This window comes from Piliocolobus tephrosceles, chromosome 1 (genome assembly GCF_002776525.5).
Source record: "Piliocolobus tephrosceles isolate RC106 chromosome 1, ASM277652v3, whole genome shotgun sequence".
In the NCBI taxonomy this organism is placed as follows: domain Eukaryota; kingdom Metazoa; phylum Chordata; class Mammalia; order Primates; family Cercopithecidae; genus Piliocolobus; species Piliocolobus tephrosceles.
In genome coordinates, this window is record NC_045434.1 from 712,902 (window position 1) to 740,746 (window position 27,845).

General features: G+C 38.0%; 3 protein-coding genes and 1 pseudogene across 3 annotated transcripts in view; 1 reads left to right on the forward strand and 3 right to left on the reverse strand.

Annotated features, from left to right (window-relative positions):
- LOC111545272 (translation initiation factor IF-2-like) overlaps positions 1-27,845 on the reverse strand; it is a 156,276-nt gene that overhangs the window by 105,045 nt on the left and 23,386 nt on the right. The gene's annotated exons all lie outside the window — the stretch shown is intronic.
- On the forward strand, positions 8,480-9,027 carry LOC111545271 (annotated as a pseudogene).
- Positions 9,445-10,410, reverse strand: LOC111545189 (olfactory receptor 2AJ1). The gene has a single exon (XM_023216096.2). It carries the CDS (start codon positions 10,247-10,249, stop codon positions 9,479-9,481), a length of 771 nt encoding a protein of 256 aa, XP_023071864.2. The 5' UTR covers positions 10,250-10,410; the 3' UTR covers positions 9,445-9,478.
- LOC111545188 (olfactory receptor 2T8) lies at positions 22,335-23,270 on the reverse strand. The gene is given in 3 exon segments (XM_023216094.2): positions 22,335-22,527; positions 22,529-23,120; positions 23,123-23,270. Coding segments are annotated over 3 exon segments (933 nt in total).

A 27,845-nucleotide genomic window follows, 5' to 3' on the forward strand; every position in this document is an offset into this window, starting at 1 on the left:
AATATTAGCCACCCTTGAAACAACATTTAACTCACCGAGAGGAATGAAAAGGGTGAGTGAGTACACAGCATCTTCTACAGAAATATCCAGGTTCTCACATTTGGGACTAATTAGGGAAACAACTTGACCCACAGAGAAGAAATAAAAGCAAGGTGGGAAACCGGCCCACCCAGGAGTGACAGAGAGCAAATGAAACCCCATCACCAACCAAGGAAAGTGGTGAGTGAGTGTGTGATCCTGGCAAACCACACTTCTTCCATGGATCTTTGCAACCCCCGTAACAGGAGACCGCTTTGTGTGCCCAGGCCATCAGGACCTTGGGCGGACAGACAGAGCTGTGTGGTGTCCAGCAGAGCAGCTGCTCAGGCGTGAACAGAGACACAAGAGCTTTACATACTCCTGCATGGGATCCCCAGCATACATGTCTGCAACTCAGGCAAGGTGGGAGGTCCACACATACCCATAAGAAAGAAGCAGAATCCAGGGGGGTGCAAAGTATCATTTTTTGGGCCCCCATTTCATGGTACCTCACAAGACCCACAGGCTTGGTAGTACAGCCAGCCACTGGCAACAGGATGGAGCCTGCATGAGACCATATGGAGACCCAGGGAAGGGGGCAGGTTCCCCCTCTGCTGTTTGGTCAATTCAACCCTTCCAACCTTTGGGCTCAGCAGAGTCCCCATGAGCCAGTCAAGGAAGGGTGCCCCCAGAGGAACAGTACAACAGGTTTGCCAGACTGTGGCAGACTGCTTTTTAAGTGGGGCCCGATTAATTACTCCTCACTGGACAGCAACTAGGGTTGGGAGGGGACCACCAGGAAACCACAGCAGCCATACGGAAAGTGGACAGACTATTAAAAGAAAAGCAAATGGAGAGGGCGCGCCCAAGACGGTGGAATAGGAACAGCTCCAACCTCCAGGTCCCAGCGTGAGCACACAGAAGAGGGGTGATTTCTGCATTTTCAACTGAGGCACCGGGTTCATCTCACTGGGGCATGTCGGACAGTTGACGCTGGTCTGCGGGTGCAGCCCGACCAGCAAGAGCTGAGGCAGGGAGAGGAATTGCCTCACCTGGGAAGCGCAAGGGGGAAGGGAATTCCTTTTCCTAGCCAAAGGAAATTGAGACACACAACACCTGGAAAATCGGGTAACTCCCACCCTAATACTGCACTTTACCAAGAGTCTTAGCAGATGGCACACCAGGAGATTATATCCCACACCTGGCCCAGAGGGTCTGAGGCCCACAGAGCCTCCCTCATTGCTAGCACAGCAGTCTGAGATCTAACTGCAAGGCAGCAGTGAGGCTGGAGGAGGGGTGCCCATCATTGCTGAGGCTTAAGTAGGTAAACAAAGCTGCCTGGAAGCTCGAATTGGGTGGAGCCCACCACAGCTCAAGGAGGCTGGCCGACTTATGTAGACTCCTCCTCTGGGGACAGGGCATAGCTAAACAAAAAGCAGCAGAAACCTCAGCACAGGTAAATGCCCATGTTTAATGAAAATGTAAGATGTTGAAAAAATTAAGTAAAAAATAGAAATAAAGTTGAATTTTACCTTTGATTGATATTAATGCAATTAAATTCAATAAAAAGTGATTATTTCCATAGCCCTTTGTAGATTCCTGGGCTTGAGCCCAGGAATTTGAGAGACCAGCCTGGGCAACATAGTGAGACCCTCGTCTCTGCAAAAAATACAAAAAAATTAGTGGCATGTGCTGGTGCGTGCCTGTAGTCCCAGTTACTTGAAAGGCTGAGGCAGGAGGATCATTCGAGCCCAGGAGGCTGAGACTGCAGTGAGCCGTGATAGTGCCACTGCATTCCAGCCTGGGTGACACAGTAAGAACTTGACTCATGCCTATGTCCTGAGTGGTACTGCCTAGAATTTCTTCTAGGTTTTTTATGGTTTTAGGTTTTATGTTTAAATATTTAATCCATCTTGAGTTAATTTTTGTATAAGGTGTCAGGAAGGAGTCCAGTTTCTGTTTTTTGCATATGGAGAGCCAGTTTTCCCAGCATCATTTACTAAATAAGGAATCCTTTTCCCATTGTTTGTTTTTGTCAGGTTTGTCAAAGATCAAATGGTTGTAGATTTGTGGTGTTATTTCTGAGGCCTGTGTTCTGTTCCATTGGTCTATATCTCTGTTTTGGTACCAGTACCATGCTGTTTTGGTTATGGGGGCCTTGTAGTAGGGTTTGAAGTCAGGTTGCGTCATGCCTCCAGCTTTGTTCTTTTTGTTTGTTTAGGAATGTCATGGCTATACAGTCTTCTTTTTTGGTTCCATATGAAACTTAAAGTAGTTTTTTCTAGTCCTGTGAAGAAAGTTAATGGTAGTCTGATGGGAATAGCATTGAATCTATAAATTACTGTGGGCAGTATGGCCATTTTCACAATATTGATTCTATGCATGAACATGGGTTTTTTTTCCATTTGTTTTTGCCCTGTCTTAATTCCTTAAGCAGTGGTTTGTAGTTCTCCTTGAAGAGGTCCTTCACATCCCTTCTAAGCTGTATTCCTAGGTATTTTATTTTCTTTGTAGCAATTGCAAACGGGAGTTCACTCAAGATTTGGCTCTCTGTTTGTCTGTTATTGCTGTATAGGAATGCCTGTGAGTTTTGCACATTGATTTTGTATCTTGAGACTTTGCTGAAGTTGATTATCAGCTTAAGGAGTTTTTGGGCTGAGACGATGCAGTTTTCTAAATATATAATCATGTCATCTGCAAACAGAGACAATTTGACTTCCTCTCTTCCTATTTGAATATCCTTCATTTCTTTCTCTTGCCTGACTGCCCCAGCCAGAACTTCCAACACTATGTTGAATAAGAGTGGTGAGAGAGGGCATCCTTGTCTTGTACCAGTTTTCAAACAGAATGTTTCAAGTTTTTGCCCATTCAATTTGATATTGGCTATGGGTTTGTCATAAATAGCTCTTATTATTTTCAGACATGTTCCATCAATACCTAGTTTATTGAGAGGAGCTAGCATGAAGGGTGTTGAATTTTATCAATGGCCTTTTCTGCATCTATTGAGATAATCATGTGGTTTTTGTCATTGGTTCTGTTTATGTGATGGATTACATTTACTGATTTGCATATGTTCAACCAGCTTTGCATCCCAGGGTGAAGCTGACTTGTTTGCTGTGGATAAACTTCTTGATATGCTGCTGGATTCAGTTTTCCAGTATTTTATTGATGATTTTCGCATTGATGTTCATCAGGGATATTGGCCTGAAATTTTATTTTATTGTTTTTGTTGTTGTTGTGTCTCTGCCAGGTTTTGGAATCAGGATGATGCTGGCCTCACAAAATGAGTTAGGAAAGAGTACCTCCTTTTTGTTTGGAATAGCTTCAGAATGAATGGTACCAGCTCCTCTTTGTACCTCTGGCAAAAAATTCGGTTGTGAATCCGTCTGGTCCTGGGCCTTTTTTGATTGGTGGGCTATTAATCAATGTCTCAATTTCAGAACTTGTTCCTGGTCTATTCAGGGATTTGACTTCTTCCTACTGTAGTCTTGGGAGGGTGTATGTGGCCAGATATTTATTCATTTATTCTAGATTTTCTTTTTTATTTGTGTAGAGGTGTTTATAGTATTCTCTGATGGTAGTTTGTATTTCTGTGGGATCAGAAATTTGAAACATGCATACAAAGACATTTTTTCTCTGAGCTTTACTGAAAAGGAGGTAAGAAAGTATATCGTGTTTTCTCATGGCAAGACAAACTGTAAGAAAGATTTTAAAGCATCTCTATGTAGTCTATGAAAATCGTGGAATTCTGATCCAAATGCCAAATTTTGCAGATTCCTCTTGAAATTAAATGGGATATGAAGTGAGGGGATATCAAAAGCAACCTTGGTGAATCTATCGCACAACTTCAAAAATTGTCTACACATGGCAAAGATTGTTATACAAAAGGGAAATATTTTCATGTCTCTACCCACTGCACATTTTTATATTAATCCTATACATAACCTTCTTGCATCCATAAATGCCTCAACATGTTTATTTAGCAATATGGAACTTTTTAAACATAATTATTATACTATTATCAAATCTAAAACAAATTAACACTTAATATCACAAAATATTCTATGTTTAAATTTTGATTGTCATATATGTATATTTAAGAATCAGAATCTAACAGAAACCTGCCTATTTAAGTAGTTTAAGAAGTCTATTACGCATTTTGAGACTGATATTTTATATAAATATATGAGTTATATAGACGTGAAAATATTTCCCTTTTGTGTAACAATCTTTACCATGTGTAGACAATTTTTGAAGTTGTGTGATAGATTCTGATTCTTTTAGATTCTATAAATATATCACACCACATTCTTGTTATATTAATATTTATTAAAATTTATAACATTATTATACCTATAGTTTTTATGTCAAATTCAACCCAAATCTTTGATAACAATTATTGTTGTTGTCTTAAATTTTCCAATTGTGGAAGGCAAAGTAATCAATTTCACCTATTAAAGCTTGCTATGATACTTTTATATTTTGTTAAACACTTTAATATACAACAGTATTTAACATGATAAAATTAACTTAAACATTTACCTCATTAAAATGTGTTTTTCTAGGTTTTCCTATTAATACAATCATTTAAAAATATTCCTAATAGAAACATTTATTTTTGCCTTTGCAATAACTTTTAGGATAAATCGCTAGAAGGGTTTGTATAATATAAAACTGTATGTATACATGAAATAAGACAATTTTCAGGATATTCTTAAATACTGTATTCATGCTTCTAACAAAGAATGAGAAAATTAATTTGACTACATTCAATGTAGGTATGTGTATGTATATATGTGTATGTGTGTGTATTTTTCACTTGAGAAAACCAAAGTGTCAAAATAAACCATTCAATGAATAATGGTAATTTCAAGTGGCGTTGTGGATTTTTTAAAAGAAATTTATTATAAGGCTTGAAATATAATTTTAGGAAGTTTCATAAAAATACAGACATTATATTGGTACATGTTTTTAATATAATGGGTTAATTGTATTTTAAACGTAATTCTTATATATTCTTACAATTTTAGTGGGAAGGAGGTGGAAGCTTTGGATTATCTTTTTCTTCCTATAGTGTGTTGGGGGATTGGAATTGGCATCCACAAAAGGAACAATACATTTTTAGACATCCATTGAAAAAACAAACATAGGTAATAACTTTATTTTTATTGGGGTTTTGAAAATATCCACATCTTTCAACACTTGGAAAGGCAGAAGGTTTGGTTTTCTTTCCAGAGACACTAATAACATTCTATAGACATTGAATGTGGAAACAGAGAGAACACACAAGTGAAAGGAATTTTCCTATTCGTTTTTTTATGCAGAAAGTTACTCTTGAGCACCTTTTTCACTGACACCAGAACACTGTCAGTGCTAACGCTGTAGATGATAGGATTGAGTGTAGGTTCAAGGCAGGCATAGGATACTTCTAGAAACATAACCTGGCCTGAAATGTGGTATGATTTAAGTCTCATATACATATGTGAAAATGAATGAGTCCCAGTACATTACAACTGCAATCATATGGATGGAACAAGTGGAAAACGACCTTTTCCACGCCTCTGATAATGTCATCTGGAGGACAGCTCACAGAATTTGGACAGAAGCAGCACAAATCATGGAGAAAGAATGATCAAAAATATGATGTTGCTTACAACATCAATGTGTCTACATAAGAGAATCTGATGTAGATATAAGAATATTTTTTTTTTCCTAAAATAAGTTTCAACTTGTTAACTTACTAAGCCAGGTAGCAACTTACTAAGTAGAATGGATTTACTTAGGCACTATAGAGACTAATGGCTAATGGTCTCTTAAACTTAAGTGAACACAAAATTTTACCTTATTTTGTCTAATTAATGTCTTGCTTACTTTACTTATAGCATAAGAACTCCTCAACAGAAGTTGTGTTTCTTCTCAAATGAATTTCCACAGAAGTTTAAAGGACACATCCAGCTACCAGTGACCTACAACGGGATGTTCAGGAGACTACCCATATCTCCACTGATACCCAGGTATCAGAACACTCACCACTACAAATGCATGTCTTTAGATTGTGATATACTATACCTTTTAGTGTACTAATTATTTCTATGTGCACTACTTTAGATTTGTAGTTGACGCTTAAAATACCTAACTTTCCACTTTCAATATCATTTAAGTATGCTTTACAATCCCATGCTGATTGAACCATGCTCTTTACACTGTTTATTAAGAAATATGTGTGTGTGTGTGCGCGCGCGTGTGTGTGTATGTGGGCATGTTTATATAAAGTCTTCTACTACCCTCAATGTAGGACTTTCTATGTTGCTATATCCCTAATACGAAAAAATGTTTTTTAGCCCTATCACAGAGTATTTTTGAATTTTAATCTGTCAATTCAAAAATCTCTGAATTCTGACTTCTAAATTCCTATATTGTCCTCAGATCTTTTCTGCAGAACGACTTTCTCTTGCTTGCAATAATATCTTGGTAGTGGGATTTTTACTGTCTCTGATTTCATGCTGTTCTTGGGTCCACATTAGGTATTACTATGAGTTGCAAAAGCAGGCTTTAAAAAATATACAGCACACGATGCATCTAATATTAACATTAGTACTTCCAGTCAATCTTGAACTTCTCTTAGCAATACATTTTTATATATCATTATGCTAGTAATTTTTCCTTAGCACACCAGGGATAGGAGACTGTTACAGGTCTGGAATCAAGCAAAAATATCTCAATTGCCAGGGAAAAAATGTTATTAATCTATAATAGTTGCTTATTTTATGTCTAAATCATCAACATTAAACAGTTTTGTTATTAGAACGTAATTTCATAGTTTAAGGTCCTTAACATATATTGCCACAATGTTCTTTTTAAAATGTTTGTACCATATTTCATGTACGCCGACAATACGTTATGATGCCCAATTCACTAAAACATTGTTAACATTTATTACTACTGTTTTAAAATTTCCAACTGTGAAAGGCAAAATAATGATTTTTCATTAAAGTTTCATATATGTCTTCATATTTTATGTTAAATATTTAATAATATTTCTCTAGTATGAAACATTTAGTTAACATCCTATAATAAAATTAACCTGAACATTTACTTCATTAAAATGTGTTTTTCTAGTTTTTACTCTGAATAACATTATTTAGGGGAGAGACGCTCAGAGCGGGGAGCGGGGCTGAGCAGCAGCTGAGCCTGGGAGAGGAGGCCCCGGAGCCAGCCCCATCCCTGAACTGCTCATGGGAGAGGAGCAGGTCCCTGACCAAGCCCCATCCCTGAGCTGCTGATCGGAGAAGAGTACCCTGAACCAGCCCCATCCGTGAACTGCTGGTGGGAGAGGAGGCCCCTGAGCCAGCCCCATCCCTGAGCAGCTGGTGGGAGAGGAGGAGGGCCCTGAGCCAGCCCCATATCTCAGCTGCTGATGTAAGAGGAGGCCCCTGAACCAGTCCCAGGGCTTAGCTGCTGATGGGAGAGGAGGAGGCCTGACAGTCGGGAGCAAGAAGGGAGACCATCCCCGTCCCCAAGGGGCCTCTCGCCTGATACCTCGGTCCGGAAGGCGTGCCCAGCTGCCCTTCCTCAGGAGACACCAGTGTGTAGAGCAGAGCCCTTCCTTTCAAGAGGGTCTTCACGCTCTCATCGTGGTCCGCGGTCACGGGAGAGAGGCCCCTCCTGGACCCACAAGCACTCCCACCATTGCCAAAGACGCCGCGGCCTCCAGGAGGCCCGCGAGTGAGCCCAGGGCGCAGGTGCGGAAGAGGATAAAGAGGCTCCACCTGGTGGCCGCAGCGGGTCCTGCAGCAGCGCGTCCTGCAGCAGCGCGTCCTCCAGGAGCCCCGCGAGTGAGCCCAGGGCGCAGGTGCGGAAGAGGATGAAGAGGCTCCACCTGCTGGCCGGGTCGGTGATTGGCTCCAAGAGCAATAAAGACGGCGGGAACCTGGGCCAAGGCGCCTGTGGCAAGGGGGTGAGTACTTGGACCCTGCCAGATGGACGTCTCCGGTTGCCTGAGGGTCATCTGCAATGTGGGCAACTACCGCGAGACAGCACCGCCAAAAATCAACGCTCTCGAAAAAAGTAAACGAGAAGGACTAGGAGAACCAGCTCCTGTGTGTCTTGGGGTGTGACTGGCTCACCCTCCACAGTCCATGTACATCACTTTAAGCTCCTGGGCAGGAACACCCTCAAGTTCCTGAAGGAGAATAACTTCCAGCCATTCCCCTCCCACATGTCTGGCACATGCCCACCAGCTCTGCCACACCCTTAGATTTCTGCATGAGAACCGGCTGACCCACACACCTGCAAACCAAGAACATCCTGCGTGTGGATTCTGAATTACACACCTTCTACAGAGAGCATAGCAGCAATGAGAAGTCAGTGAGGACCACCAGTGTCCGAGTGGCTGACATCTGCAACGCCACCTCTGACCCTGAGCATCACACTGCCATGGTGACCACCCTCACTGTCCCTGCCTGAACTGATCCTTCATCTAGGCTGGACACGCCCCTGCCATGCCCGGGCCATGGGCTGCATTCTCTTTAAGTACTACCAGGTTTCACACTCTTCCAGACCTATGAAAACCAAGAGCAGCTGGTGATGATGAAGACCCTAGGGCCTAGCCCATTACGCGTGATCTCCTGTACCAAGAAGCAGAAATATTTCTACAAAGAGGGCCTAGTTTGGGATGAGAACAGCTCCGACGGCCCATATGCGAAGAACTGCAAACGTCTGAAGAGTGACATGCTCCAGGACTCTCTGAAGCACGTGCAGCTGTTTGACCTGACGAGGAGGGTGGTAAAATTGGACCCTGCCCAGCACGTCAAACTGGCTGAGACTCTTCTGCAGCCCTTCTTTGCTGGCCTGGCCCCTCAGTCGTGGTCCTTCCAAACCACAACCCAAGCAGATGACAGGCACAGGACACCGCATGAGGAGAGCGGAACTGGGCTGCCCAGTCCCCTTTCTCCAGCCCCTACCACTAGGTCCCGGGACCAGAACCACCCAGTGAGCAGTGCAATGTGAAGGAAGGTGGGAGCCTGCAGGGGAGCCGATGTGGTGCCCAGCTGCCAGAAGGCAGATTTGACACAAGCTGTTCATATGTTTTAAACTGATAAAGTATGTCTTACTGTTTGTAAAAAGAAGAAAAAAAATAATTAAATGAATTTTTAAGGATATTCTTATAAAGTCTTACAATTTTAGTGTTAGGGAATAGGACTACTCCTTGGGTAACTTTTACTTCCTATAACTGTTGCATGACTATAAATGGTACCACAGAAGGAACAATACATTTCTAGTGGTAAATGTTTACAACACAAACACAGGTTATTATTTATTATTAACAAGATTTCTGAAATATTCACTTCTATCCACATGTGGCAAGATAGAAGCTTTGATTTCTTTCTAGAAAACCTATTACGAGTACCCTTCAGGTATTTAATGTAGAAATAGAACACACATTCAGAAATTTTCCTATTCATTTTTTATGCAGAAACTTCCTTTTGAGCATATTTTTCATCACCGCCAGAACATCTTTATTCCTAAAGCTGTAGATTAAGGGGTTGAGTGTGGGTGTCAGGATCGTATAGAACATTGCCAGGAACTTATCCTGGCCTGGAGTGTGGTATGATTTAGGTCTCATATATGTAAAAATAAATGGCCCATAGTACATCATGACCACAATCATGTGGAAGGAACAAGTGGAAAATGACTTTTTTCTTGCCTCTGATGATTTCATCTGGAGGACAGTAAGAATAATTTGGCCATAAGAAGCAGAGATCAAGAAGGCAGGGATCACCAGGAATAACGCAGCACTTACACAAACCCCTCGTTCATAGTTTGTTGTGTCTGCACAGGACAACTTCAACATGGCAGGGACTTCACAGAAAAAGTGATCGATTGCCCTAGAGCCACAGAAGGGAAACTGCAGTGTGTAAGCTGTGTGGACTGTGGAGTTGAAAACCCCAATGAGCCAGGAGCCTCCAGCCATAAGAGTGCTGGCATACTCCTTCATAAGAATCGGATAGCATAGTGGGTGACAGATAGCCACATAGCGATCATAGGACATTGCAGCCAGGAGAAGGCACTCACCTTCTAGGTGAGTGGTGAGGGACAGAAACACCTGGAACCCACAACCTGCAAGTGAAATAGTTCTGCTGCCTGACAGGAAGTTGGTGACCATTTTGGGAACGATGTTGGAAACATGCAAGATATCCATAAAGGAGAGATGGCTGAGCAGAAAATACATTGGAGTCGTGAGTCACTGCGAATGAGGAGGATCATGAGTGTATTTTCTGTTACACTCATAATGAAAATGACAAATATAAATGAGAAGAAAACCAGACTTGTTGGGGAAGAAGAGAACACTCCCAAAAGTATGAAATCGCTGCTGAAAGTGTCATTCTGATGGCCCATAGTAAATTTGCTTTGTTTTTTTAACCTAAAAAGAAATAATAAATAAATAAATAATAGAGAAAGAAAAAAGTGTAAATCTTAATCTCAGAATAATACGCCTGCATAATAAAATGAGAGTGAGTGATGCATGTTTTGTAATCACCAAGGAACTCTTAGGAAGTTTTTGGAGTGGGCATGTTTTACAAGGTGGGTATTTTTATTTGTTCAAACCAACTGATGATATTTAGTATACTCAGTGGGCTCTTGGCTCCATGTTGAGTCTCATAATCTTAATTAATTACACATAATTTACTCGAGTCTACCCTTTTCTCAAATGTCACCTTCTCAAGGAAGCCTACACTTGCACACCCTTTAAAAATTTGTAAGGCTCCCACGTGAACCCTAATTTCCTGGTCCTCTTTACTCTGCTCCATTTTCACATGTTTGCATATCACTTTTCACCTTCTCGTACATTAAATAGTAAGCACACTGGTTATATTTACTGTTTGTTTTCATTCTCTGCCAGAATTTTCCCTTCACAACGAGAGATCCTTGTTCTGTTCACTGGTATAGCCAACTGCCTGGAACAGAACCTAGTGCATAGCAGTTGCTCAACAATGTTTGTTGAATATTTGAATGAAACAAATGAACCACGGAACTTAATATTCTCTAATGCATTTATTATTTAGATTAAACTTATAGAAAATAAAATGTATAATTCTAAGACTTCCCAAAGTAATAAGTAATAAAATATTGTCACAAAACCCAATATGTTTGTAATTCGAAACACGATATTTTAAATGTAAAAAATAGAAGTATCATTTAGTCAACATCAACCACATGTCTTTAAGGATATATGTTTACATTTACCTGTTATGTTAACTTGTAGAAATTGAAGTATAATATATTAATCCTCTATGTGGGGAATAGTAGGTGTTGATATTATTTATTTATATTTTGATAGTGGTTATTTAAATGGTTACAGTTATTTGTGCACCTTCTGTATGTGTAAAATTTCCCTCAATATAAATAAATACATACAAATACGCATGTACATTTTAATTTGTAAATTATAAAATTTGTAAATACATTAGTCCAGGTTTCTGTCTTTCAATAAATTTTATAATCATGAAAACAAACAACAAACATTAAAAAATTATTTTCCACCTTATTAACAACTACTTAAGTTTGAATAAAATGAGCTTAGATTTTTTCGTTTTGTAAAATAAATGCAAAAGTATGTCGCTGACAATATATGAATGATTTTTTATTTTAATTTTTGTGAATATTCATATTCTTCATAAATAACAGATCCCTTAATCCTATTTTAATTCCCTTGAATAACAACAATGGTGTGCTATGACTTTCAGAGTTAGAAAAGATAAGCACCTCAATGAGGTTTACAGATGTTTGTGTAATTAGTCCTGCCTGTTAGTTTTGTTTTGTTTTGTTTTGTTTTTGAGACAGAGTCTTGCCCTGTTGCCTAGACTGGAGTGAGTGGCCCGATCTTGGCTCACTGCAACCTCAGTCTCTGGGGTTCAAGCAATTCTCGAGCCTCAACCTCCGAGTAGCTAGGACTACAGGTGCCACTACCATGCCCAGCTAAGTTTTGTATTTTACTAGAGATGGGGTTTCACCTTGTTGGTCAGGCTGGTCTCAAACTGCTGACTTCAAGTGATCTGCCCGACTCAGCCTCCCAAAGTGCTGGGATTACAGGCATGAGCCACCACACCCAGCCAGTCCTGCCTGTTTTTACTGTTTTGACCCATGGCTTTGTACAATTTAATGACACACATAGATTCAGACTTAAGGGCAGTGTTCCCTTGTCTGAGCTGATCATACATAAATTTACAAAACGAAAAAATACTGCTGACAACTCAAAATCAACATACCTGTATCCAAAGTTGTTAACTTTTCCTCACTCCCTGGAGTTACATCATTCTTCTGGTTTTACCTGTTCAATAAATGATTTACTTTGTTTTTGTAATCCCATGTCCTACTGAATCATCAGCTCTTAGCCAACTTCCTGGCCCATTTTAGGTCTAATTAATTCCTTTTTACAATAAAGATTTAATTTTTTAAATGATTTTTGATGTTAAAATATTTTTAACTATGCATAAATTATCCTTCTCTGTATTTCATACTGGCTTTTACATGTTTTAGAGTTCATATTATAAACACAATAATACCTGTATTTTTTTCTTCAGAAATTGGAAGCAATCCACAATTTATTTCTTATCTTCCTCATCATCTTACTTCCAGCACCTTATGTTCACTACCATGAGGCACCTGCTATTTCTGCAACTTTTTTTTAATGTCTCTCAGCCTAACCAATCAGCGATCTGAAATATACTCCCATGATGATGGAATGATTAATGAAAGCATATCTTCTATGTTATCCAGGAGTATTTCAATTTTGGATGACATCTGCCATTGTATGCAAAGAGAAATGCTCTAGTAGTGAGCTTCTCAATTCCGTGTTTGAAAGTGGAGAAAACATGTGTCACCTATCCTGTAGCTTGTTCCCCACACATGCAGCTCTCTCCCAAAGTAACATTCATTTCTCACCCATCTGGCTCCAAGTATACTTTGTTAATAATGTTAAATGTTAAGAGAAAAACATAACATACACCCAACATCCATCTCTTTTCTATAAGCTTGGAGATTAATCAGAGAACATGCTCTCCCACTTCACATAAACTGAGCATAAGAGAGCCAATTTGATTTGAGGAAACACGGTCATGATTATGGAGAAGGAAATATAGAGTGACACCAGCATAAATTGTGTACATAATTTCATACTAAGTTTCATACAAACAAAAGAACAGACTTTTTTTTCCAGATACATCATACTTCTTTCAAATGACAACTGTATGTGATTAAATGTCTGTGTGTGGGTGTGTGTGGGTGTGGGTATGTGTGTGAGAGACCTTACCCTATCTAAAAATGTCTTCATTTAGGAACAATAATTTTGGCTCCTTAAATTATTTAGCCAATTATTCCAAAAAGTTGTTATGTGTAGCCAAATTGTTTGTCAATGGAACTACCTCAGAGCCCATATGTTTATTCCCATTAGTGAGTCAAACTCTTCCTATCTGATTGCTGTGCACATGTTCTGTTGAACGTACCCCTGCTTGGAACTTACTTTCTAGACGTAGACACCATCATACCCCAGTCTCCTTTGCACTCTTACTCTTCACTCATTGGCTCACTGCACTCCAATGCTTCTGAGCGCTTGATGTTTACGAAGATTGTTCAAACACACTACCTAGTCATTCATTTAGACTTAGTCCAACTAAATATACTTTTCATTTATCTACCGTATGTCTAACTATACTGATAAGGCACACAACAAGTTTCTTCAAATGTTGATATTTCTAGAAGTCAATATTTCACTAATATTGATATGACCTTACATTCAAATGTTAGGCAGTTATTTATTTACTTCTACATTATTTACATTAAATGTTTGACTGCAAGACAGGCACAAGACAAAATTCACCAAATCTATTCTGATAAGCCTAATCATAAATGCTTCAAGTATCAGACTTAATGAGTCAGTGACTGACAAAAAAATAGTCACTGGTAATTCACTGAACTACAGCGAAGTTTCATAGGAGAAGCAAAAGTCAAATACTAAACCTAAATATGGATGAAATTTAACTATTACTTTATCTAGAGCAGATATGGGTATAGTAGAAATATAATGGATGTCACCTAACCCAGGAGTTAGTATGCTATTGATTCAAATATTTTATTAAGAAAATAGCAATAATATCCATATCCTAATGCTTTGAAAAGAGATAAACAAGAAAATTTAATGCAAATACAATAACCTGAAAATATTTTATTTTCTATCTTACATGAAACACCAATCAGATATGAAATTATATCTGAAATATTCATTAAATTATATCTGAAATGAAATTCTACTAAATGAAGATCATGACAGCACCTGCCTGATGAAGTTGTTTTGAATATTAGATGAGAATCATTAAATAACCCCCACCACAAACACACACACACACACAGACACACACACACACACACTCAGTGAAGAGTGAAAACAGAGGCCTGGCACACAATCAGTATTCAGAATGATTAATATCGTTACTACTATTAATACTATATTAGTATTCTTTTTTTTTGTTTGTTTCTTAAATTCACATGTAAGTGGTTATATACCAGGGAGTGGGAGAAAATGAGAAAGTAAGGGAGAGGAAAAGAGCAGCAGGAAAGGAAGGTATGAAAGAAGAGAGATTCAGGATATGATAGAATCAAATTCTGTAAAGCAAAGTATAATATAATGGAATTGATCAGAAGTGTATTTTGTACTCACCGTCCAGAAATTTGGTTCATTCAGCTAGGAAGAAAGAAGCTCACCACATTGAATGCAAATGTTTAGGTTGGCTTCCTCACCCACACGCACACATGAAATTGTGTGATAAAGAGCAAATTGAGACTTTGAATCAAATAACCTGAGCTGCTTACAATTTCATTTTATACCAGCCATTTGATGTTTTCATTCATCATTTTTCCCTTCTATTTTTTCAACTCCATACAATCATTACAGAGTGAGTGACCACACGTCTTCTCCTTGTTACTGCGACCCAGTTTGAGGGAATCCTATAATTAGCGTCTCACGGTGACATCAAATACATCACATCATGCACTAAAGTGCTCAAGTAAAAACTACCATGCACAACTGCCCAAGCCAGAAATCAGACAGCCATTCTCGAACTCTCTTTATCTCTACCCCCTTCCATAATTGTGTCACTATCTCCTACATGTTCTGCTTATGTAACTGCCTCTCAGGGGTTATTCCTTGTCATCTACTGGGTTCCATATGTGGTCATGGTGGCTCTAAAGCACACATTCTATCCTTCTCTTTCAAATGAACAGAACCTGTATGAGCTCAGCACCATCCACATATAATCACACACTACTCGTCACTTCCTGAAGCCAGTAGAGTCTGACCAACTGATTAAATCCTGGACAATTACAACACATGAGTGGTGGGGACTGAAGATACAGACCCTTCTTGCTTCCTTTATCCTGATTCTTTAGCATATGGATACGATGATGTATGTTCCTGAAATGTTCCTCTGTTTCATAGGGACAAAATCCAAGGTATTAAGGAGCCGAAGATAGTGCGCTACCAGGCAATTCCCTGTTGATCAGCAATCACAAAACCTGCCCTGATTAGTCAAAATAAACACTTGCTTCTTATGAACAAATTAAAAATGATTCTTGCTTTGAGGGAAGTGCTTCAACATTGGCCTCAGGAAATATTTTATGTATGACCTCAAAGGCACAGGCAACAAAACAAAAACAGACAAGTAGGGTTATATTAAACTAAAAATCTTCTGCACAGCAAAGGCAACATTCAGCAGGGTGAAAAGACAACCTGCAAAATGGAAGATAATATTTGCAAACTATTCATCTGACAAAAGATTAATATATAGTATATGCAAGGAACTCAAATCAATAGCAAAAAAACCCATAATCCAATTAAAAAATGGGTGAATGATCTAAATACACATTTCTCAAAAGAAGACATAAAAATAGCCAAGTACCTGAAAAAATATTCAACATCACTAATCATAAGGGAAATGCAAATCAAAACAACAATGACAAATCAAAACAGACAAAAAATAACAAATGCTAGTGAGGATGTAGAGAAAGAGAAGTCTTACACAGCGTTGATGGGAATGTAAATTAGTAGAGCTATTATAAAGAACAGTAGAAGGTTCCTAAAAATATAGATTTATCATATAATCCAGAATTCCACTCCTGGGTACATATACAAAGGAAAGGAATTTAGCCTATTGAAGAGATATCTGCACATCAATGTTTAGTGCCGCACTGTTCACAATATCCAAGACATGGAATTAAACTGCGTGTTCACCAACCAATGAACAGATAAAGAAAATGTGTTATATATACACAATGGAATACTATCCAGTCCAAAAAAGAATGAAATTTTGTCATTTGTGGCAACAGGATGAGCCCGGAGGACATTATATTGAGTGACATAAACCAGACCACAGAAGGATAAATACTGCATGTTCTCATTCATGTACAGAAGGTAAAAAATCTGATCTTATAGAAGTAGATAGTAGGATAGTGGTTACTAGAGGCTGGGAAACATGGGGGGCTAAGGAGGAGAGAGAGAAGTTGCTCAATGAGGACAAAATTATAATTATGTTGGAGGAATAGTTCCAGTGTTCTATAGCACTCTAGGATGATTATCATTAATAATAATTTTTGTATGCTTTCAAATAGCTGGAAGAGAGGATTTTTCAATGTACCCAGCACACATGCATGCACACACACACACACACAAATGCTTGAAGTGATTAATATGCTAATTACCCTGATGTGATTATTACACTTTGTATGTATACAAATATCACTCTATACCCCCATAAACATGTACAAGTATTATGTGTCAATTAATTTTTTAAATTCGTGTTTTATGTTTAAGTCCCTACTTACCAAGTCTCTATTACTGATGACAAAACTGAATTCTCTCTTATTATGCACTTAATAACCTTAGTGATGGCATTAGAAAAAAGAAAACTATTTTCTCATTATAGTGGAGGTAATTAAAGGCAAAAACTGAGGTTATTTCCAGAAACTAGGGAAATGTATTCTGTGTGGTAGTTAGCAAGTTATTTGTTAACTCTGTTACATGTTCTACCATAGAATGCATAGCAAAACCCAGCAAGTGTGAGATGAACCATGCTAGAGTTAGCAGAGATAAAACAATAAGCATTGGCGGTCAAAGATTCATCTGCCTAAAACATGAAATAGATATCACCCAAGTCTCATACTTAGAAGCCTTGCAGGGCTAAAAACATCAACTGGGGTTGAATTAAAACGAAGGCAGCTGCAAGCACTAGATGGCGAGTGTCAGCCTGACAAGGAAAAGCCTCCACAGCTCAAACCTCATCAAGCACTTTCCCTTGAGAACGCTGCAGAAAACAGTGGGTACCTTGCGTGTCACAAAGAAGCAAGTTACGTTTGCTCCCACTGAAGTCTATTGTTGAAACTATTCTCAATGCAGCGGCATTTAACTAATGTTGGGAATAATCAAGAGATTAAAAACTCTATCTTAGCAGTAGATTTTGATGGATATTGGTTTCAAATGGAAATGAATAGACACAAAATATATTTTTAGAAACAGAAGTACTGTCAAAGGAAACCTAAGTCTGTTTGGTACCATTCTGAATTTGTGTGTTGTAGAACTGTAAGTAACTCCCTAGACCATTGAGATGGCAGTAGCAGGAATGTGGCCACAAATTGTATGCATCAATGTACAATCTCCGATTTCACCTGCGGATTAAAAAAACAATAGGATTATGCTGAGGGAAAGAAAATTCAATGCCAAAGGCAATGTCAATTTTAAAAGGACACAGTGGACAAACAGAATCTTTTCAGAGGCCAAAACGAGGGGTATATAAAAAGTTAGCCAACATGATTTCTCCACTGACAGCAGACAAACTCTTTACCATTCCTGTCAATTAAAGATCTTTGGATTATTGTTTGTTAATGTATTAAATTTCAACTGGATGTGCAACAATTTAGTCAACTATTATGTTACTTGTTACATTTATATTACCTTTCAATTTTAATAGTAAAAGTAATGTAATAAGTACCACTGAGTTTCTAACTTTTTATATTTGAATCAAAACTAAAATTCTGTGTTAAAGATAATAAGTTTATATTTCTATTAAGTCATTTCAAATAACTTCAATGGTGTATCATTTATCTAAATAAAATGGAACTATTAAATGTGCTTTATTGAATAATTTGTAAAAATCAAGCCTACTACAGGCATATCTTAAAGTACTAATTCACTTTAGTATATTAGGTACATATGGAGATTATTTTAGAATGTTAGTCATTTTGTGATCAGAATATACAGCAGAAATATATTAATGAGAGAGTTAGTGAAGAAGGCAAGTGAGTTGATCTGGGAATAGAAAAACTAGCACAGTGGTCTGTGATAATCGTTTGCTACCCTTAACACATCTATTAGATTTTATATTGGGGGAATCTTCAATCTATAATTCCAATATGTTTTACTCAAAATATTTAGCACCTGCTTTTATATGATAGAAACACAAATATTGTAATATTATAATGACAACTAAGTTAATTCCCTGCCTCAGATTTCTCCCCATATAAATACATTTCTGTCCTAATACTAGGTTCTTCTTTCTGGGACCACAGTTTTGAGTCTGCAGACATTCTGCTGGGTCACATTTTTTTAAATTTAAAAAAAAAAAAATCATACAATTTGCCTGAATTTAGTTCACATTTCTGGTGAAACTGAAATATTTATATTTGCAGAAATTGAGCTGTCTTGCATCTTTTTCATAAGTTGGATTCTTTCTTGCACATAAACACTCTTCCCCAGCACTTCTAAAGGCTTCAATGTCTTCAGTTTTCCTAAAATTTTGCATGTAAATCTTCCCTCCACGGAGACTTCCTTGTTCTCTTCAAGGGGATGACTCTCTCCCCCTCAGAGCCTGCTCTGTCAGAACGTCACGTTTAATCTATAGTTTAGCTGCCTATGTTTATGTGGACTATCTGCTCCTTCCTGATGAGGGCTGACTGCAGGTGGACCCTAGAGCACCCTGAACATGACCTGTGCCTTCCTACATGACCTGACCCTGAAGTCCTCCTGGGACCCTCATCTCCCACATTTGATCTTACCAAATTCCGCTCCTCACAGGACATTCCAGGCAGGGCCTTTCACATTTAGCACACTGGGCTCAACATCCCTTCCTTCCTCATGGTGTCCAGCTGCTGTTCATGCTACTCAGATGTTTGTTTCAATGTCACGTCCTTGAGAGTGACTCCGAGGCATTGGGTGATACTCAGTTCAGTGATTTCTTTCTGATTGGCTGACAGTTTGCAGGGAGAAGGGGGATACGTGGTTTGAAAGGAGCATATGAAAGACACCTTCCCAACCGGAAGTCCTGTAGTGTGTGGCTTCCGGGAGAGAAAACGGCCACCCTTTCATAGGGCACCATGAGGAGCCATGTCCTTAGGGGATGCGTGAGAAAAGCGAGGAGAACCTGCAGCAGTAGCTTGTGTGAAAGGAGGAAAACCATTTGACAACATCTTGAACTCTAGTGGAAGAAATGATGGCGATTTCAAATGAGTGTGCACGTGTATATGAGCGGGATGGGGGCAGTGCTCACTGAAACCCTGTGACAACTAGCTCTTTCCTGAGTGCAAGCTTTTTAAAGGGAGACAACTGGATTCAGGTCTACATAAAGGTGGACAATGAATTTTACCCCAATAAGCTTGTCTCAATTGTTTTTTAAACAATTAGAATTAACACTGAGCCGATTCTGGAAGGTTCTGGTTGTAACTAAAATAATAAAATGAAGGTGAAATATTAAGCAAAATACAGTTGCAAAGTAAGTACTAAATGAACAAGAGGTATTTCTGTTTATTACTATTATTATAGTTATTATATAAGAAGTTATACTCTCTTTACTCCATCTAGGCGAGGGTTAAAACAATTCACTTAATGTGTCTGAAAGAATATGGAAGTTGACTATTTGATAAAATTACCCTATGATCAAATTATGCCTGTGTTTATAGAAATAAACCAGGTTTAAAGTGTAATAAATTGGTTTTAGATACCCTAAAGCACAACCTGAAGGCCCAAGGTAAATGCCTCAACCAGCCTTTCTTCCACAATCCCCAGGGGCCGCCACTTCCACAGTACTGCAGGGACCTGCCAACCTGGATCTCGCTGGCTCCTGCTCCCTGAGAGCGTCTGCTCTACATTCCTCTGCTCCTTATTTCCAGGAAAGGAAAAGTTGTGAAAGAAAAGATTCAGACTAAAAAAAAGCAAAGTAAAAAAAAAACTCTAAATATGTGAAACCATTGTATTACAGCTGATTTTTTGATTTTTCTCTTTGGAGATCACATGAGTATATATTTATAAATAAATTGATATAGAAATAAATGTATGTTTATTGTTGTTTCCTTTGCAAACTCAGCAGTCCCTTTAACATGCCAAATTTCTTGCCTGAAAGTTACTGTATCTATATAATCATTTACCAGTAAAGGAGGGAAAGACATGCCATCCCCCAATACCAAATTGGAATACTGATTCCTTCGAGTTGAAAACATAGGAGCAGTGGTCGTTTCAGAAAGGGCCAGCTGATCATTCTCTTCCTACATGTGCGAAGCCACAGCGATTCCTCGGCAGGTACACCCTCCATGTACTACCTGAGAAAATAGCCCTCACACCAGACACTGGGATCTGCGCTGCAATGGATCAGAATGAATACACTTACCTAAGTAATCCTTCTACAAGTTTTACTCCCCTTCATATACCCCCTAATGACTCACCTAGAAATGTATTGCTGCTACCCGATCCCCTTTGTCCTGTCATTTCTTCTTGGGAAAATATAAAACTGTCTCTCTTTGGCCACTGCTTCAGACTCCATGCTCTTGTGAAGAAGTCCCTGTATATGTAAAATTAATAAAATCTGTGTGTTTTTAGTAGCATCATTCCTCCAGTGAAGTGGAATGTTCTGTTACAATTCATAATTAAAACAAACAGAGTTATAGCTTTAAGCAGAATGCAGGAGGTGGAAGAGATGTACTAAATACCTGGTTTGTACTAAATACCTGGTTTAATAAAATAGCAAAGCTTGAGGCATTGAATGATAACACGTCAGGAAATATAATAACAAATAACCCAATATATGATTTTATTTCCAAAATTCCAAGTAGTCCTATGAGTGCCATAGACTGCCTATTAATTAATAACCAAGTTGTTTTCGCTTTGGAAGCATATACAGAAATTTTTTTTCAAAAACTGAAATAGACAGTTTACATAACTAGACAATAGAAAATAAGCTAATGCAAGAGGCCTCACCATTATTAGTCATCAGGAAAATGCAAATTATAAGCAAACTGAGTTCCTACTACACTCAGAAGAACTGCTAAAATGAAGAAAACATCAATATTTGGAGCAACTGGAACTTGTGTGCATTGTCAGTGGCAGTATAAGAGTAAACAACCACTTTGAAAACAGTTTACTAAAGAGTTCATCAGACACCTACCAAGAAAAATAAAAACATATTATTACAAATAAGAGATTAACAGACATTTCAGTCATAAGAGCTTCAAACTGATAATAGCCCAGATGTCCATCAGCAAAATAATGGATAAACAAATGAGGAAATTTTCCGAAAATGAAATACTACTTAGCAGTAAAAGAAGAGCAACATATCAATGAGGTAAAAATGTGGAGGGATTTTAGAAATATATTAAGCTGAAAGAAGGAAACAAGATTCAAGACAATACTACTGGTTTCCTTTGATATGAAATTTTAGAATAGCCCAAACTAATGGACAGAGATAAAAATTAAAGCAGTGGGTTTATCTTAGGCCTGGGGTATCACTGGTAAAGGGCCTGCAGGACCTTTCTGAGGTGGTGAAAATGGTATCTCTTGATCATGCGTAATTACCAGGGTAGATATTTGTGGAAATCAGTTGAAAAGGAACACCTTAAATGTGAGAATTCTGCTGTGTGTAAGCTACACCTCAATTTGAAACAAATGGCAACAATTAACCTTCAAAACTGCTCGAATGGTTAATTCATTCTTTGAACAAAATATTATTGTGAGGTATGACGTAAAACCATCTTACTAAAAATTAGTGATTTCACCGATTTTTAACAATCCACAATTTGATTGGATAATGATAGCTGAGTAAATGAACCCAAGGAATGAAGATTCATCTGCAATTCAAAGCAACACATAGACACACACACAAACACAGAGACAGACAGAGAGAGACACAACAGATGTAGATACAAAAGTGTATATTCCTTATCTCTAGGAAATTCCACACAAACACTTTGCACACTTTTGAATGTTGGGGCAAATATATATACTATTATTCATGACTTAAGGCCACACACTGACCCATACACCTTGTCAGGGCTCCCTTGACCTCACTGTTCCTCACACTGTAGATGAGGGGGTTTAGCAAAGGGGTGAACAGAGTATAGAAGGCTGACACAACCTTATCGTAGTTAGTGGACCTATGAGATTCGGGTCTCATATAGGTAAAAATGGCAGCTCCATAAGAGTCCCACCACAGCCACATGTGAAGAGCAGGTGGCAAAGGCCTTCTTGCGGGCTTCTGTAGAGCGCATGTGGAGAACAGCGGCGAGGATGAGACCATAGGAGGACAGGATGAGGGACAAGGGCACCAGGAGCATTAACACACAGCAGATGTACATGGCGTTTTCGAAGACTGAAGTGTCAGCACAAGCCAAACGCACCAGCACGGGGGCCTCGCAGAAGAAATGATCGATCTCATGTGCCCCGCAATACGGGAAGCTCAGGGAAGCAACAGCCTGCAGGAGCCCGTCAGCTGCACCCAGGAACCAAGACGACATGGTCATCCTCAGGCACAGCTGCCAGCTCATGAGCAGGGGATATCGGAGTGGGTGGCAGACAGCCGCGTAGCGGTCATAGGCCATGGCTGCTAAGAGGAAGCACTCTCCACCCACCAGGGTGAGCAGGAAGAAGATCTGCACACCGCAGCCAGCAGGGGAGATGGCCTCATTTCCGGTCAAGTAGTCAGCAGCCATTCTGGGCACAGTGGGGGAAACCAGCATCATGTCCATGAGGGAGAGTTGGCTCAGGAGGAAGCACACGGGCGTGTGGAGCCGCGATCCCGGTGAGTCAGGAGAATCATGAGGGCATTGCCAAACAGGGAGGTCAAAACCATACTCAGAACCATCCTGAAGAGGATTTGGTGGGCTGTGGTGTGGTGAAAGAGGCCTAGGAGAATGAAATAAGAGGTAGAGCTCCCATTTTCCATGATTTCAAATAAGAGTGACACTGCAAATGGAGAAAAAGATGACAGTGTTTATCCTTTATGGTACTCCATTTGAGTTACTTCCTGGAAAGTACTTGTGTGAAAGCGATGAAACCTATGTCAAATCTTTCATTTGCCACTTGCAAAATGTTCTAATTTGTGCATAAAATTAATTCAACTTTTTCTCATTTCCAAGGATTTCATAATAACTTATTCTCAGGCTGAGTATTGATTAATTTTATATAACAAATCCACGTTCTGGATAAGTTGCAAGTAACCTATCAGAATGATTTTGCTTTGTCTGATGCCATCGTAAGTGAGTGGGAATGAAATGATTCACATAATTTGTCATTTTATTTGTGCTTGAGTTATATCATGCATAGTCAATATTTTAGAAGCTGAATTCAGTCAATATATTTCATTATATAAAACTACATCCTTGATTATGAAGGTTGTGGGTCTATAACATACCAAAAGTCATTGAAACCTACCAAAATCAGGTGGTTTTCCCTGACTTAATCCAAGAAGACTTTTTTTTTTTAGCTTTCTAAACAGGGTGATTTATATTCTCAGGTCTGGAAAGGCTGAGTCTGCAAATAAAAACATAGTTAATTTGGAGCTGTGAACACATTTAGTCCTCCTTTATAGGTGATAGACTAAAAACAGTACTGACTTTCTTGAATATTTTTTATTTCTTTGCAATGTAAGAGTATAATGTAAATACACATTTTCATTAACTGTACAAGGTACTTTGTTGCAATGAGACTTTTTTTCATCACTCCACAAGCATAACCTTTACCAGGTAAAGGAGGAAAAAGAAAACTAAGATCTTTATCCAATCACAGAGATAAGTTAGTTTTTTCTTCAGTCTCAAGAGAAATGAAATCTTTATAGGCATTTTCCTCTTAGATCTGCTGGTGCAGGAAGTTTTCCACCTTGTTGAATAAATGTGGCCACACCTGCATATCGATGCTGATTCAATCTCAAGGATATGGTCTAATTCAGTAAAGTTACATGGCAGAAGGAGCCCGTCTCTTCCACGGGCATTCCCTCTGCCTCCACTTTTTGTATCCACCCTAAACTCAAATGGCAATCACGACTGGGAAACGCAGTGCAGTTGCGTCAGTGGATACCAGAGTGCATTACTTGAGCATCATAATTTTATTGGCAGCACAATATCTGAGGGTTTTATTTGGTTGTTTAAAATGTAAACATCATGGAAATATACGTATTTCCTTCTTGACAAATAAATTCTGCATTTGACAAAACTTTGTGATCTTCACACCCTCTTATCTCTAACATGCACATTTTTTCTTTTTACTCCTTAGAAAATGCAATAACGTGTACTTTCTACACGTAGGAACTATACAAAACCTCTAATTATAGTCCTCAGTGTCACTTTGCTGAAAGACCTCAAAGCCCTCCTAACTCATTTCTTTCACTTGATATCTTCCATTTCTTTGTTTTTCCAACCTTCCTTAGTGTTGAAGATTGATCAACTTTAAATATCTTTTAAAAAATCAATCTGTAATGTCATAACTGTAGGGTGTTGGACAAGTTTCTTAAATTATTTTTTTCTATCATATTAACTATTTTTAAGTGCACAGTCAGTATAGTGACTTCAAGTATAATCATATTGTTTTATGACTGTCCACAATATCCATCTCATGAATCTCTTTTCATCACCTTAAACTGAAATTCTGTAGCCATTGTGAAATAACTCCCCATTCTTCTCACACACAGCCCCCAGCAACCACCATTCTATTTTGTGTCTCTATAAATTTGAGTGTTTTAGAAACCTCATATAAATGGAATCATGTGGTATTGTGTGTGTGTGCGTGTGTGTGTGCGCGTGTGTGTGCGTGTGTGTGTGTGCGCGCGTGTGTGTGTGTGTGTGTATGTCTGGTTTATTTCATTTACCATAATGTCCTCAAATATTCATACCGTGTGTCAGAATTTCCTTCCTAAGGGTGAATACTATTTCATTATCTGTATATATAGCAGTTTATTCAATTATCCAGTTACAGCCATTAATGTTGCTCCCACTCACTTCAGCTGTATGTTTAAGTATCAATTTAATGGCATGTTTGATAACAGATGTTAGTTTGTTTTTTTTTTTTTTTTTGGTAAGGTAAACATATATAGCATAAATATATAGTAATTTCAATTAATTAGCCACTTAAATTATGCCAGACTGGTTCATATGTTTCCAGAGAATAATCTGAACAACATGCATGACTTTTCAGTTCAGGAAATACATTTTCTTACTATGAAGTTCCTACTATGGTTAAGTAATTTGTAAAATTTGAAGTCATTAGCTTGTACCTTTTCAGTGAAAATAGGTAATATTTCAATTCTTTATGTTTAGGTGGAATAAAAATTCTTTATTTCCAGGTGTATAAAAATTATCAGTTTTTATTGGTCTGGTCATCATGTCATAGCATTCAGATTATTTCATGAAATGATCAATTAAATGTGTTAAATAAAATTAGTAGATAATTGTATTTTTCTATGTGATAATATTAAATTATTTGCTTTATTAAAATTACTGTCTATATTTTTATGTTACAAAGCTGAGATAATTTGCCACTAATTAAAATGTTTGTAAACCCACAAAAATGATTATTTGGGATAATTTTTTTAAAAAATTGGCCATGGAAACAAAGTATAGTTAAATGAAAATTGAAGAATTAAATAATCTTGCTATAAAATGTCTATAATTTCATTTAAAAGAAGGTTGAAAATTCAAGACTGACTAGTGTAGGAAGAAGTATGATAAAGTACTACCCTGAAAAATAAATATTTTCCTTTTGTTTCTTCACTATAGCTTAGAAAGCTAGAGAATTTTGAACTATATTTTCTTCTGTCCCCATAGTTTCTTACTTAGAATGGTGATAAAATGTGGACATCTTTACTTTAAATCACACTGATCTCTTTTGCAATGCTAGTGGAAGGCATGTATATATCCCTTCCTTTTTCTCATAATTTGTTGGGTAATCATAGAACATTGAGAACAATGCCTCTAACATTCCATTCTGTACTTTTCTGATACCTGTTGCCAAAACTTAATAGTAAAACTGTAACTCTCCTCCCCAAGACACTGAAATCCTTAATCAATCTGTTCTGTCAGAAAATAAATTGGAAACAGCCAAATCATATATTTGACAAAATTCACAGGTTATTACAAGAATTTTACCTGATGACTGTGTCAGCTAGCAAGTTTTGATTCTTCAGGTTGTAGAATAGATAATAGAATTTTATTTGTAAAATATATAAAGATGTATAGCTGTGAATTCTCTGGAGTTCAAACTTTACAGGAAAATTATTAAATATTAAGTGATGAGTATTTACAGAATCACAGATTGTCTACTTACAGAAGATAAAAGGGATGACTCCTTCCAAAAGGCTGGATCCTGTCTGAGCAGCATCATCTTAATGCCTCTTTGGGTGAAGAAAAGCTCTTCCAGCCTGGCTGTATCAGCTTCATTTATATCAGTGTCTACAGTCTACTTCTTAGGGGTGTGGCCTAAATTAAATCTGATTAATAAACCAGAGAGGCATAAGCTTGCCACTTTGGTTGCCAAAGATGTTTAATTTTCGGGGACATTTTATAGACACCCATAATTTTAATATACTTCCAAAATGCTTTTGGAAAGCTGTGATTTATTGAAAGAAGAGAATTATTTAGGATCAAAAATGACAGGTAAACAGATGTTCATGGAAAAAGATGATGCTTAAAAATACATTAAGGGGATGAGGTAATGTGGCTCTGGCATTAATTGTCTGATTAAACAGTGCGATATTGAAAGATCAGCTGTTGTCAAAGAGAGTAGTTGAAATAAAAAGAAACCGTGGTAGAATCCATGGTAGTTTCCTTATTGAACTAAACTTGACAGAATCTCTGCTGCATTATAAGTATCAGTATTTTTGCATCTCTGTGATATAATTGCATTTTTTAATATTTTATAAGTCTGTATCTATGTAATAAAATCAGTGATAACAACAATAGTAACAACAGATTGTATTCACTGTGCCAGGCACTTTGTGATTTGATTTTATCTGGGGCTGCTTTTTGTGATTGTGTTATTTCTTCTTAATATTTTCTACTGTCAAGCACCCTTGGATCCTGGCTCTACCTTTTGCAAGTTTTGTGAACTAGGGCTTCACTACTAGTATATATAAATCTCAGCTTCCAAAACTGTAAAAAATGTATATATTTAAACAAAATTTCTCATGGAATAGATCATGGGGAAAGCTGCTCCTATGCAAAACATGAGAAACTGTAATTGCTTATTCCAAGTGAAGCTGTAATTACCATTGTTTTTGTTTAGAAGGCAAGCCCATTATAGATTTTAGTGACACCTCTGCCTTTGCATGTTGGATCTTATTGAAGTGGCCAATCCAACTCTGATTTAGAATGTTATTGATCACATGCAGTCTACAGTTAAAGTCAGGTTATCTTATTTCCTGTGAAAAAACCCAAATTCCTGGCTAAGTGCAAGCAGTAAGTCACAGATATTTAATATATCAAGTTACAAATAAAACTTTCAGTGAAAGTTTACCTATCACTTATAATAA

Coding starts and splice junctions, on each gene's coding strand:
- LOC111545189 (XM_023216096.2), bottom strand. CDS start 10,249: ATGTATTTTCTGCTCAGCCATCTCTCCTTTATGGATATCTTGCATGTT.